Source organism: Trachurus japonicus, unplaced genomic scaffold (genome assembly GCF_045865225.1).
Source record: "Trachurus japonicus isolate A0001 unplaced genomic scaffold, Traja_1.0 AP030571.1".
Lineage (NCBI taxonomy): Eukaryota > Metazoa > Chordata > Actinopteri > Carangiformes > Carangidae > Trachurus > Trachurus japonicus.
This window is the reverse complement of record NW_028220704.1, coordinates 1-12,876: the sequence shown is the minus strand read 5'-3', so window position 1 is coordinate 12,876 and position 12,876 is coordinate 1. Positions and strand designations below refer to the sequence as shown.

At 48.4% G+C, this 12,876-nt stretch overlaps 1 protein-coding gene and 1 pseudogene across 1 annotated transcript in view; both read left to right on the top strand.

Annotated features, from left to right (window-relative positions):
• Window positions 1-1,166, top strand: part of LOC146960218 (hemicentin-1-like) — a 30,503-nt gene extending 29,337 nt beyond the window's left edge. Inside the window, exons 13-15 of the mRNA XM_085772524.1 lie at window positions 454-762; window positions 867-932; window positions 1,060-1,166. Coding sequence (XP_085628650.1) covers window positions 454-762; window positions 867-932; window positions 1,060-1,166 — 482 coding nt within the window. The remainder of the gene's footprint in view (window positions 1-453; window positions 763-866; window positions 933-1,059) is intronic.
• Window positions 1,167-9,316: 8,150 nt separating this feature from the next.
• LOC146960217 (uncharacterized) lies at window positions 9,317-12,787 on the top strand (annotated as a pseudogene).
• The last annotated feature ends 89 nt before the right edge of the window (window positions 12,788-12,876 follow it).

The following is a 12,876-nucleotide window of genomic DNA, read 5'->3' as shown; positions in this document are numbered from 1 at the left end:
AACTTGGTCAAAGTTATCTGAGAGCTCAAGTCTCCTGGGTTTCCCATTCTTTTGCAGGGCATTGCTTTCCCTTTTTCACTCAACAAAAATAATGCTCTGATATTGCTTAAAATACTGTAAAATAGTGTTTCATGTTTAACTTCATGCCTTTTGGAGATAATTTGATCTTCCACTTGTTCAGCTGTTCAACATTAAAAGTCACACAGTGTATAGAGGCCATAATGCCTGTCAACACTCGCTAGTTATTGTTAGAAACAGACAGGGAAAACAGGAACACTGATGCATTTAGTAAATCAAAAATTTGACAAGGGGTGCCCAAACCTTTGCATGCCACTACTGGCGACGTGCACCCCACCCTCGCCCTATGTCAGCTGGGTTTAGCTCCAGCCCCATAGCGATCCTGCATTGATAAGTGGTATGGATGGAAGGATGATTGTGTGTTTCTGTTATTAGCTTCTGTCAGTGGGTCCTACCAGGAAGCTACACTTCCCTGCTCCACCTCCAACACCAACTTCTCTGGCCTCACCTGGAGATTCAACCACAGTCAGATGATCCTGACTCAGACCAGAGCTGACGTCCTCTACACAGTCTCAGAGGAGTGGAGGCAGCAGGTGAAGGGTGTGTCAGAGTCAGGCAGCCTCATGCTACAGAATTTAACTTCACATCATGAGGGAACATACACCTGTGAACTGAGAGATGCTGAGGAGACGCTGATAACCAACACTGTCCTCAGGATAGAGGAAAGTCCACAGGGACCATCAAGTGAGAAACTGCAGTTATCTGTCATATCGGGCCCTGCAACAATCAAAACAACAAAAACACCATCATGTGGACTAATTCACTAACTGATCCTTTTTCTGTTTCAGACAATTCAACCAGTGTTGGGGGCATTATAGCAGGGGTGATTGCAGTTGTTGTTGCTGCAGGAATAGGTAAAATAACAGTTTGGTTACACTATTAAAGCTAGGGTCTGTCATTCTGGAAAACTAGCAAGAGAGCGAGCAAGATTTGAAAAAAGCACCTCCTAAAGTTCCTCCCCCCTGCTCCCCCTCCCGTCAGTGAGTCCGTCCAAGCCACGCCCCCACACACTAGCACGCGCACAGAAGCAGCACGGAGGAGAGGACAGCTACGAGCTAAGGGCTACGAGCTACGAGCTAACGAGCTAGGAGTAGTTTTGGACGACAACAAACAGTCATGTCTCACTTACCGTACCTGTAAGTAAACTATATTATTATTATTATTATTATTATTATTATTTTTGTTTGTTTTATAGCACATCAGTCTGTGCAGACCCAGGGGCAGGTCGGGTCTGAAGGTCTGAATCTGCTGAATCTTCCCGAGGATCCGGCTGGATTCAGACCTTCTTTTTACAGTCTATGATTCAGACCCATCAGCTAAATTACATTGTAACAGTTAGCCTGATTGTGACATGTTTTTCACTGACAAACGTGTATTTAGTGTTTTTAATAGTCACATATCATATCTGCCTAACTCAGTTTTTCATTGAAAATTATGCAGGGTGATGCAGAAGTGTTAGGAAAGTAGATTTAGGCCAATATCTCAATTTGGCTACATAAATTAGTTAGGCAGATATGCTAATAGGATAACGATATCTTTGTTGTTTGATTGTTAGAGTTTACACGATGACAGCACTGGCTCAGACCGAGCTACAGTCTGAGCCTTTTTTTTTTCTCTTGATCTCAACATAATCAAGACATGCCATTTACTGTGAACACAACATTTCTGTTAGAGAGTTCATTGTCATTCATAAACTGTAAAAGGAAAAATATAAACATACAAAAAATAATAAATGAAATTCCAGTAATATTAGTAATAATAAAGGACAACATCATGACAAAGTCTAATCTCCTTGATGAACTATTCTCTTTACAGGCTAGAAATGAACGACTTGAGCTTGGAAGAATCTCATCAACCCAAACCTCCTGTTTGATACTGCAGATGTCAGCATCAGGAGATGCTCCTCCACCAGGCCCTCCAGCTTCACGTCTACCTAGTTCCTGTGTCTGGAAAATAAAGAGACCGCTACCCAGATCCTCATGGACAGTATAAAGGTTTTGTCCCTTGTAGAGTGTAAACACACTGTAAGATTTACTAGAGCCCTGCCGTTTATACTGTGTTCTACATTAGATTCCTGTCAAATTTGCACTGAAGTTTACAGTCTGTACATTCCAAAGTTATTTTATTATTCTTATTTATATTTTTGACTTATATTTAAATTTTGTCTTTTGTTATTTATATTGTTTTTAATAAAAATTTGAAAGTGATGAATGCCTTTCATTTTAGTATTTCTGCAAAAGAAGCTATACATTTTCTCACCACCACAACAAAAATAAGTGATTACAGAAAAATTACAACAAAGTTGGTATCACCCTTTATTGTTACATAAGTATCTGTACATTTTCAACATGAGTATATCTACACATTGGAGAAGGTGTTTACATGGAAAAGGTGTTTCCAGGGAAGGCAGACAGGTCAGGCTGTGTATGAGGAGTGTTTTGTCAGCTCTGTTGATCTGCAATGTAACTGTAGTCCATCTCCACCTTTTCTGTGGAAAGGCTCCACTTCTTCGACTTTTTATTGTACACCTTGCTGTATCTGTAATAAGAGAAAAGATAATAAGCTTTGTGTGATACATTCATATTAGCTTGCAGTTTACTCGGGGTGGAGTTTTATGCGTCAAGGTCTGAAGCATAAAGGTCTGAAGCATAAAGCTCTGCCCCAGTTGAACAACGTCTGAAAGGAGCAACATCATTAGGAGCAGGAGGTAACTCCTGTCTAGTGTGGTGGCTGTGATACAACCTATAACCTACAACCCTTATGAAAAACATACATTCTTATCATTTAGGGACAAAAGTGTCCTCTTCAAAAATGATTAAAAAGGATTGAAAAAGAACAAACTAAGCATGGCGTGTGTGGTCTGTAAGATCAGTAATGTAAGTGGGTGTATGGATGGAAGAGTATGTGTGTGTGGGGTGTTATAGAGTGTAAAAACAGAACCAAAACATTAACCAAAGAGCAGGAGGTGTTGCAGGCAGGAGAGAGGGAGAGCAGCTGCTCCAGGAGGGAGTTGTAGACCACAGCCTCCCCAGAGCCTAGGTGCAGCTTCGGCCACTGACCACCCTGCTGCTGTGAGGAGAGAGAGAGCAAGGCAGCAGGGATGGTTGTCACAGTAACATACCTTGCATCCAATTGCTGAAGAGCTGTCTCCTCTGGGCAGCTAATGTCTTGATTCCTGAACCCCAGCTACTGAGAAGTCATCATCTCTGTGAAGATTGCAAAATTAGAGAATACTGTCAGTGCAGCATCAACATACATTTACCCTTCATTCATAGAGCACAAAACACAGAACTGCTTATATGTAGAAATAGAAATCTTGGGTTTGGCAGTTGAAAGGAAGATGTTTTGACAGAACAAAAAGGCATAAAGGTTTATATAAACTGTTGAGAAATCCTCAGTTTTCCCCTATCCTCTCTGCACAGCAGCTAACAGAGTATAGTCCATAGACAAGCTTGTAACATGATCAATTACTCCACCAACACCACACAAAGTTAGAGGTACAACCTAAGGTAGCTGTGTTTTATTTTAGTGTTGGTGGTTGTTGTAGTTGATGTTAACAACTCTGTGTGGAGTGTTGGACCTCCTAAGGTGAAGGACAGGTTTTATCCTCAGGCCATCATATTTCTCAAAAGATAATCACTAACATTTACTCAATGTCTGTATAATGATACGGCAGATATCACTTCATATCATGTATATATACTATATGTGCAATAATACTTTTCTGAAGTACCTCAAATAGCACTTTGAGCCACATAAAACAGAAAGGGCTAGATATGAAAGACAGATTTTTACACCACACCAAAGACAACGTTGGTCAAATTCATAGCAATAGCAATAGCAATAGCAGCAGCAGCAGCAGCAGCAAGTTGAACTCACCGTGGACAGAGACTTGGAAACAGTAGTTGAAGCTAGCGGGGGGCTAATCAATCCGTGTTCAGACTGCGTCGAGGTTGATCGATCCTTCTCATGTCATGACTATGAAAACATAAATACGCAACAGTTGTAAAACGTAAAAGCCAACATATGTGCGTCTTTTATCACAATAATAATGCAGACACTGACGACTATGGTAGAATCTATTCAATACTAGAGTCACCGACCAGTTTTAAACCCATAGAGAAGCTAATATTAGCATTTGGATAATACAAGCTACAATAGCTACGTTAGCAAAAGTTAGCCTACATATTTCATGAAAATAAGAAATCCTCCCCGAAGCAAAACAAATAATTACCTGTCCAGCAGAAAGACAGCAACCTCGGCATCACTTTTCAGGCCCAGATCCCTCAGTTGTTTCCACCGACCTGAAGCTACACCGATGTACTCTGGTTTAGCCTCTTGCTGCATCCAGAGCATAGACTGATCCCGAGCCGTTTTGTCAGCAGCCAGCCTTTTCTTCCTCCGGCTTTCTCTTCCTTGCCTTTTTCTCAGGGCGAGTCGTTACAAGTAACCGTGGAAGTGGTGATTTGGGCTGCATTTTCTCAGCCGTTGCTCAGAAATGAGCATGAAATCCGTTCTTCTGCAGAGCAGTGCTGACTTTTTCCAGCCGGGCAACAACAGCGAGACGTGAAGACTGTGCACGCGCGCGTAGGAGGGGGACGGGTGCAGAACGAGACACGGAGGCATCTGATTGGTTCTTTACTCTCCGAGCAAACTTCGACCAATCCGTGCCCTTCGGTCTGAAGAGCACGGATTGGGTTGAGTTTTCTCAGTATTGCGGCTGTCACAGAGCTCTGTTTTTTTCCGTTCCTTTTCCTGATGACATAATGTACTGATTCCTCTGAAATTAGATGGGCCATTTCCCCCAGTATAACGAAAAGTGCTTCTGAACAGGACTACAGACCCCAGCTTTAATTGATTTCCTTTTTGTTTATTGTATGATTTTTTTAGACTCTAGCCTATAAGCATCTCTAATTGTAAAGAAAATGTAAAATGCTGCTTTTAAAAAATGGATAGTTTTACCTTCTATCTGATGCTGAAAGTGATTTCTTTTTTTTTTTTACAGTGAACTTCAGCCTATGAATCCAGCCCCCTAAATGATGCCTCTATGTGGGGAGGAGTAAACGTGTCCGATGTTCATTCAGGGGCAGAGTGGCCATCATGGACACCAAGAGTTTTCCCATTTGGCCGCTGAGCAATTGGGCTGATTCACCAGAGAACTAACATGGAGCAAAAAGCTGAAAATCGGTCGGTAGCTACCTTTGTGGGAACATGGCTGTCACTGGCCCACAGTAACGTGGCTACTGGCCCAGGCCAGGGGGGAAGGAGGTCCGTTTCAATATGATATACTACCGGCCCTGTGGCCCTCTATATCTCATATGATAACCAGTTAACTTATTTATCTTTAGAAAAATAAAGATTATTTCCATTTAATAATTGTATGGATTTTTTTTCTCAAGTGCTTTTGATTGTGTCCTAACAACAGATGAGCTGTGTTTTCAGTGTCTTGCCAGCAGATGGCACATCAGACCGTCAGGAAAATAACATGAAAAACAAACAAACAACCAAAAAAAAACAGTTATACAGTAGTAGTCCATGTGCTTTTTCTATCAGACTCGGCAGATATTTAGATCTCAAATTGCCGTGCAGGAGAACAGTTATTTGCCGGTATACTTAAAGCAGAAGTAAGTGGTCCGGTCGTTTTCGCTAATGCTGCGTTCCAGGCAGGCTTTTGAAACCGTAAATTACAGCTTCAAGTCACAACTTACGACTTTGTAGCGTTCCAGGCAACCCACTCGTGTTTTTCCGACCTGTTTTACCGGTGAAAGTCACTATAACGGCCACTCGTAACTTCCGACCGGTGAACTCGTACCAGATCGAACTGGTACAACTTCACGGTCGGAAAAATACGAGTTTCCTTGAACGTACCATAACAGTCCTCGTCCCTACGTCGCCACATTCACGGCGTCCCTTGGCTGCACACACAGCCCTGCATGCCGTTCTCTCTCCTCATTGGATAAAAACTGTAGGATACGATAAATGTTTTCTCCTCGGCTCAGAGCAGAGCAGAGTGACTGACAGACCCGTGTTTCAGACCAAACACTCTATGTAAGTGATTGCTGTCGGAAGATATAACTATTAAAGACTTATATTAAAGCAGAAGTAAGTGGTCCGGTCGTTTTCGCTAATGCTGCGTTCCAGGCAGGCTTTTGAAATCGTAAATTACAGCTTCAAGTCACAACTTACGACTTTGTAGCGTTTCAGGCAACCCACTCGTGTTTTTCCGACCTGTTTTACCGGTGAAAGTCACTATAACGGCCACTCGTAACTTCCGGCCGGTGAACTCGTACCAGATCGAACTGGTACGACTTCACGGTCGGAAAAATACGAGTTTCCTTGAACGCACCATAACAGTCCTCGTCCCTACGTCGCCACATTCACGGCGTCCCTTGGCTGCACACACAGCCCTGCATGCCGTTCTCTCTCCTCATTGGATAAAAACTGTAGGATACGATAAATGTTTTCTCCTCAGCTCAGAGCAGAGCAGAGGGACTGACAGACCCGTGTTTCAGTCCAAACACTCTATGTAAGTGATTGCTGTTGGAAGATATAACTATTTAAGACTTATATTAACACAAATATATCACTTACTTCTGCTTTAACACAAATATATCACTTACTTCTGCTTTAACACAAATATATCACTTAGCTACTTCTGCTTTAACTGTCGCTAAACTCCACCTTTTCTGACCCATGCAAAGCAAAGCAATGTTTTCATGCTGAAGAACACAGTGACTGTTTTTTTTTTGTTTTTTTTACACTAAACCAAGTGACAACACGTGATTCTAACTAATAGGAAGCAGATGAAACGCGGAAAGTCCCTCTCTGCTCTCACTGCTGCACCATCTGCATCTGCTTAGTGCGTCATAACAGGTGAGTGACTGAGCGAGTGTTGTGTGTCCACGTGAGGGGTAATTAATGACTGATAATGTTCACCTGTGTTGAGGGGTAATCAGACACACCTGTGTCAGGTGGTGGGGACGAGGAGGCGCGGCGGGGGAGAGAGAGAGATGGGGAGATGCTGTGTGTGTGCAGCTGGTGAGGCATGTTGGTCGTGGCACTGTGGCGCGTGCTGTTTACAGCTTTGCTGCCATCAAAACTCGGAAGTCGGAATTGACACCTGCCACCTCCCGTCCTGTGGGTAGCCAGGGAGCGGGGAGTGAAGCGTGTTGCGTAGTTTAATATGATCATTAGTGTTTGTGTAGACTACTTTTATACGGGCTACTAGTGCTACGTGTTATAATTGAACAACTAATTTTGCGCCATTTCCTAATGTTAATGATTTTTAATTGGGAAAAATATCCAATTAGCTGCCACTGTAATGTCAAAACATCGTGTCACTAGCTGCTGCTTGATATGCTGTGTAGAGTGTAGCATGTAAGAGGGAAATTATAAGCAATCAAAAATAATTTAAATATAGTAGGGGAGAGAGGGGTAAGTAGTGCCCAATTTTTACTTAAATTGCCTTTAAAGTAAGGGGATTATAATAAGGCCCCCAACTAAAATATGTACATATAGTTTAGGATGTTGTGCATCACTGGGAACAATCACTTTGAATCTTAAATAAACTGTTTCAGAAATATAGCTTTGGGGGAAAAAAAGTGGTTTTGTGGCACAACTTGCCCCGGTGCAGGGTAAGTTGTGCCATTAGAGAGAAAACACTGGGGTAAATTGTGCCATTGATAATTGAAGTAAAACAGATCATTTTAATCTCACAAATGATAATGCTATATAAAAGCAAGACATTCAATACAAAATTAAAGCCGGAAGCGGCGATGATTGGGCCCTCGCGTGCCCCCATGCAGTCGCAGAGGCCTGAGCCACGCTGGGGGCTGTGGCGCATAGAAACGCAATAGGCTCGTTCGAGATGAACTGCGCCTCGCCTGGACGGTCGGCGAGAGCAGGCGGCAGCAGCAGGGGGCGGTGACAGAAAGCTGCAGTCAAGTCGGACAGTTTCCAGCCGCCGTCAATACAAACAGGAAGTCACCAAAGTATATATTTCTTATGCTGTACTGCAATTGTCTAATAAATAACCAATATATTTCTCAGGATATAAGTTTGATTCAGTGTGAATATTTTTTAAGCAGTATAGGCCTACAACATGAGATTCATATAATCTAGCATTATACAACAACACGTAGTGTTTGCAGTCCTAACTAAGAGCCAATCAGCTCATGATCCGGTGCGTTTCCCATCATGCCCTGAGGCTTGCAGGCGGTTGCAGTCGGTGGAGAGCAACTGCGGCGCCTGGCTCTAAAAGCTGCGGCCGCCTTGATCTCGTGAGGTTATCGTTGCAGGCGCGTGCATGACGTCAGAGCAAGTCGGGATCAAGTCGGACACAAATCTAACCGGCATGCATTGTGCGCTGGTCACCGGCGATCGATTCTGCGCACGCCTGGCTCATCTCGAACGCACCTAATGTTTTGTTCATCCACCAGGCTACGAGCACAACCAGACTGGGCAGGTGTGATCTATTTCGACCTCACTCAGACCGTCACCACGGTCTTCACCTTGAATGATGCCCGTCCTACTACCTATCCTCGAGACCTTATGACAACAATGTCATGTGACTGACCTTAGGAGGCGCGGCCCCGAGTCTATAAGGGGTTCCGGGTGACGTCGCCTCCGCCTCTTTGCCTTTCTCGCCTCATCCGAGACCGTGAGTATTATTGTTTCCGGACCCCACCATCAATCCGCCACTACGGTGCAGGTGCCTAGGGTCCCTGTGGATTGCGTGGGTGTCGGTGAGTTTCATGTGTTTACTAGCGCGTCGGACGTGACAGTCCATTCTTGCATTCCTGCTCGTTACAGGTGTCTTTCCAGTGTTACGTCTGGTCGGAGCACGGTGAGCGGTGAGCGCCGGTGAGTGAACTTCTGCATAGCGCAGTTTTCAAAGTGTTTTGTGATAATTCTTTCTGTTGTTTTGACCCGACGGCTGGCTGTTCGCAGTGAGCGGGTGTTTGTGGGACAGTCCCTCGTGCGTTCGCGCACGCGGATGGGACGCCATATACTTTTTCCTCACGTGAGGTCCTTTTGTGTTCATTGTTGTCTGAGTAGAGGTAAGTCACTCAGGACATTAAAGTAACTGGTTACTGGTTTAATTTGAGTTTATTGGTGTGGCTTTGATTTGCTTTATCCCCTGTTCGCAGGGGGGTATCAGCCAGTGAAATCCAGGTGAATTTTATTTTTTTTTGGAAAATCCCCCGCTGTTCGCAGTGCGGTGCGTTTTATGTTAGTTATGGCCTCCCAGTGCTGCAGGTACTGCCAGGTGGCCATGGATCCACGTGATGGCCACAGGGAGTGCCCCCACTGCTTGGGGATGGCACACCTGGTGGAGGATGTGGAGAGTCCGTGCCTGGCTGCAGCCGAGCTCCCTCTGGAGGAGCGCAGGCGCAGAGCCAAAATGGCGGAGGAGACGGCTCGGGACAAAAGGGCAGCTCCCCCCCCCCCGGAAGTAAAGGACGGCAGGCGCAGCTCAAAGCGGAGCAGGAGCCGCAAGCGGGTGCATAGTCCTGAGCACAGTAGAGGACATGGCCCCGAGACGTCTGCTCGGGGAAAACGGCCCAGCCCGGAAACCGACACACACCGGGGACAGCCTGAGGAGACTCAGCTCCAAATCCTGGCCGCTATCCAGGGGCTGTCAGAGAGGCTCAGTAGGATTGAGGCTCAGCAGCCCACGGCCGCCCCAGCCACGGAGCCGCAGGGGCTAGGTGCGGCCTCTCAGGGGGATCTGCCGTCGTTTCAGGAAGAGAGGACGGGCTCACCGGATGTCCTCTCCCTGTACGCCTGCAGCTCCTTTGGTGGGAGCGCGAGCCAGTCCGAGGAGAAGCTCAACTCCTCACTGTGCTTGGAGTCAGAGCGTGGTAGTGGTCGAGACAACGGCTCCCCGGCGCTGGATGTCACATCAAGAATTTTGAGTGCAGCCAAGATTATTGGGCTCTCGGTGCCGGCGGAGGCTCCAAGTGTGGTGGAAGGCGTGTGGGCTGGCATTTCTCGGCCCCAGCCCTCAGTCTCTGTGCCGGCAGCTGAGGACTACCTGCAAATGCTTAGAAAGGCTTGGAATAACCCAGCGGCGGCACCTCAGTTCAATGCAGGTTGTCGGAGGCTGACGAAGCCCCAGTTTCCTCCGGACACGGGGCTGGCAGGTATGCCACCGGTGGAGGGGGAGATGGCGGCCCTGACGTCGCTCGGTCCCGAGCGGGTCACGGCCAACCCTCGCTGCCCGGTGAAGGAGTGCCACAAGACGTACAGCCTGGTTTGTCGCACGTTCAATGCAGCTGCACGTGCGGCTCGCTCCGGGAACGTGCTGGCCATTTTGCTGGCAGCAATTCGGAAGACGGTCGGCCAAGAGGAGCAGGACACACTGAACCTCATTGAGGCGGCTCAGGTGAGTCACGCCCAGCTGACGCGGGATATGGGCGTAGCTATGTCGTCGGCCGTGCTAGCACGCCGGCAGGTCTGGCTGGCGCAGACGACGTTGCCAGAGATGATCAGGAAAGAGCTCACTAACTTGCCTGTGGTGCCAGGCAGAGTGTTTCACCCCGATTCCCAGGGCTTGCTGGATAAGGCGGAGAAGTCCCGACGTACGAAGGACAGCGTCCGGCGGACGTTCAGCAGGCACGGTGCTTCCAGTTACAGAGCTAGGGGCGCCCCCCCGCCTCCACCTCAGGTATCGTGGTCCCGTGCCTTCGACAGACGACAGGGCGCAGACATGGGGATTTCTGGGGAGACTGCTAGGCAGCCATCACAGCGCCAGCGGTACGGGTCCCGGTCGGGTCCAAGAGGGACGCCGCAGAAAAGACGCCCCCCCAGAGGTCCAGGGCCTCAGGGGAGTGCCTGACGCTCCAGGGCCGGCCGTCGAGCCTGTTTCCCAGCTTCGCCTGGACAGCTGGGAAAAATCAGTTTCAGATCCGTGGGTTCTGTCCACTGTGGGGACAGGTTACCGGGTCCAGTTTCGACGGCGGCCCCCTCCCTTTACCGGGGTCCACATGACAGTGGTAAGGGATACAGTCCAGGCGCAGGTGTTGGCTGCGGAGGTCATGACCCTCCTTCAGAAGGAGGCGATCGTCAGGGTAGACTCCAGCGCACAGCACGCTGGGTTCTACTCCAAGTACTTTTTAACTCCGAAAAAAGATGGCACCCTGCGACCAATTTTAGACTTGAGGCACCTAAACAAATCTGGTAAAGGTTCCTCCCGTTCAAGATGTTGACGACGAGGCAGATTCTGCACAACCATCGAGAAGGGGGAGTGGTTCACGTCCCTCGATCTGAAGGACGCCTATTTCCACGTCCCCATCTGCGAAAACCACTGGCCGTTCCTCCGGTTTGCATTCCAAGGGCAGGCCTATCAGTTCAGGGTCCTCCCCTTCGGCCTGTCACTGTCCCCCAGAGTGTTCACCAGGGTGGTGGCAGCGGCACTGTCTCCTTTGCAGGCAAAGGGCCTGAAAATATTGCCGTACCTGGACGACTGGCTGATCTGTGCCCCCAGTCGCAGTCAGGTGCTCCAGGACACGAAGGTGGTTATGGACCACGTTCAGGACCTGGGCTTCAAGGTAAATCTGGAAAAAAGTAATCTCGAACCTACACAACAGGCGGTGTTTCTGGGGCTACTTCTCGACTCCCTCACTATGACGGCCTCTCTCACTCCTCGGAGGGTCGGAAATCTGGTGGCCTTTGCGGAGCAGTTTCAGCCGGGCAGGCGGCTGGAAGTGGCTCAGTTTCAGAGGCTGTTAGGGATGATTTCAGCGGCAGTGTCGGTGGTTCCCTTGGGCCTTCTCAGAGCTCGGCCTCTGCAGAGGTGGCTGAATGCCTTTGGTCTTCATCCGAAATGAGACAGACGGGTGAAGCTCAGGGTGACACGGCGGTGGGGGTCCCATTGGGGGATCTCCCTTCACGGCGAGCAGTAGTGTCCACAGACGCCTCCCTGACGGGCTGGGGTGCAGTCTGGGAAGGCAGGACGGTGAGGGGTGTATGGGGCCCACACTGGATGGGCCAACACATCAATTTGCTGGAGCTGAGGGCGGTCCACCTAGCGTTGATGGAGCTCCTCCCCTTTATCAGGGGCAGGCACGTTTTAGTGAGGTCGGACAACTCCTCTACGGTTTACCACATAAACCACCAAGGGGGAACCAGGTCTCTCCGGTGTCTCCAGGTGACCAGGAGGCTCCTGCTGTGGGCGTTTCCCCGTCTAGCGTCCCTCAGGGCGCTCTTCATTCCGGGGGTGGAGAATCTGGCGGCGGACCTCCTATCCAGGACCGGACCCCTCCCAGGCGAATGGCGACTACACCCGCAGGTCGTGGAGCGGCTCTGGTCCCAATTCGGCAGAGCACAGGTCGATCTCTTTGCGTCCGTGAGGACAGCCCACTGCGACCAGTGGTTCTCCCTGGAGTCTCAGGGGGCTCCCCTGGGAATAGATGCACTGTCTCACGAGTGGCCGACAGGCTTATTGTATGCTTTTCCCCCGTTTCCTCTGATCCCCCATGTCCTCCACAGAGTGGCCGCAGGACGTTACAGGGTTTTGCTGATAGCTCCCAGGTGGCCCGGGAGGCCCTGGTTTCCGGCTCTCCTCCGGCTGGTCCACGGCCAACCATGGCCCTTGCCGGTCAGGGCGGACCTGCTGTCCCAGGCAGAGGGTCAGGTCTGGCACCCCAGACCGGTGGTGCTGCAGTTGTGGGCTTGGCCGCTCAGCAGCCCCAGGCTGAGGAGCTAGACGAGGCAGTGTTGCATACTCTGTAGCTTAATAAAGCACTAAAACATGTGTGAACTGTTTTCAAAGTTATCTATAATTGTTCAAACATG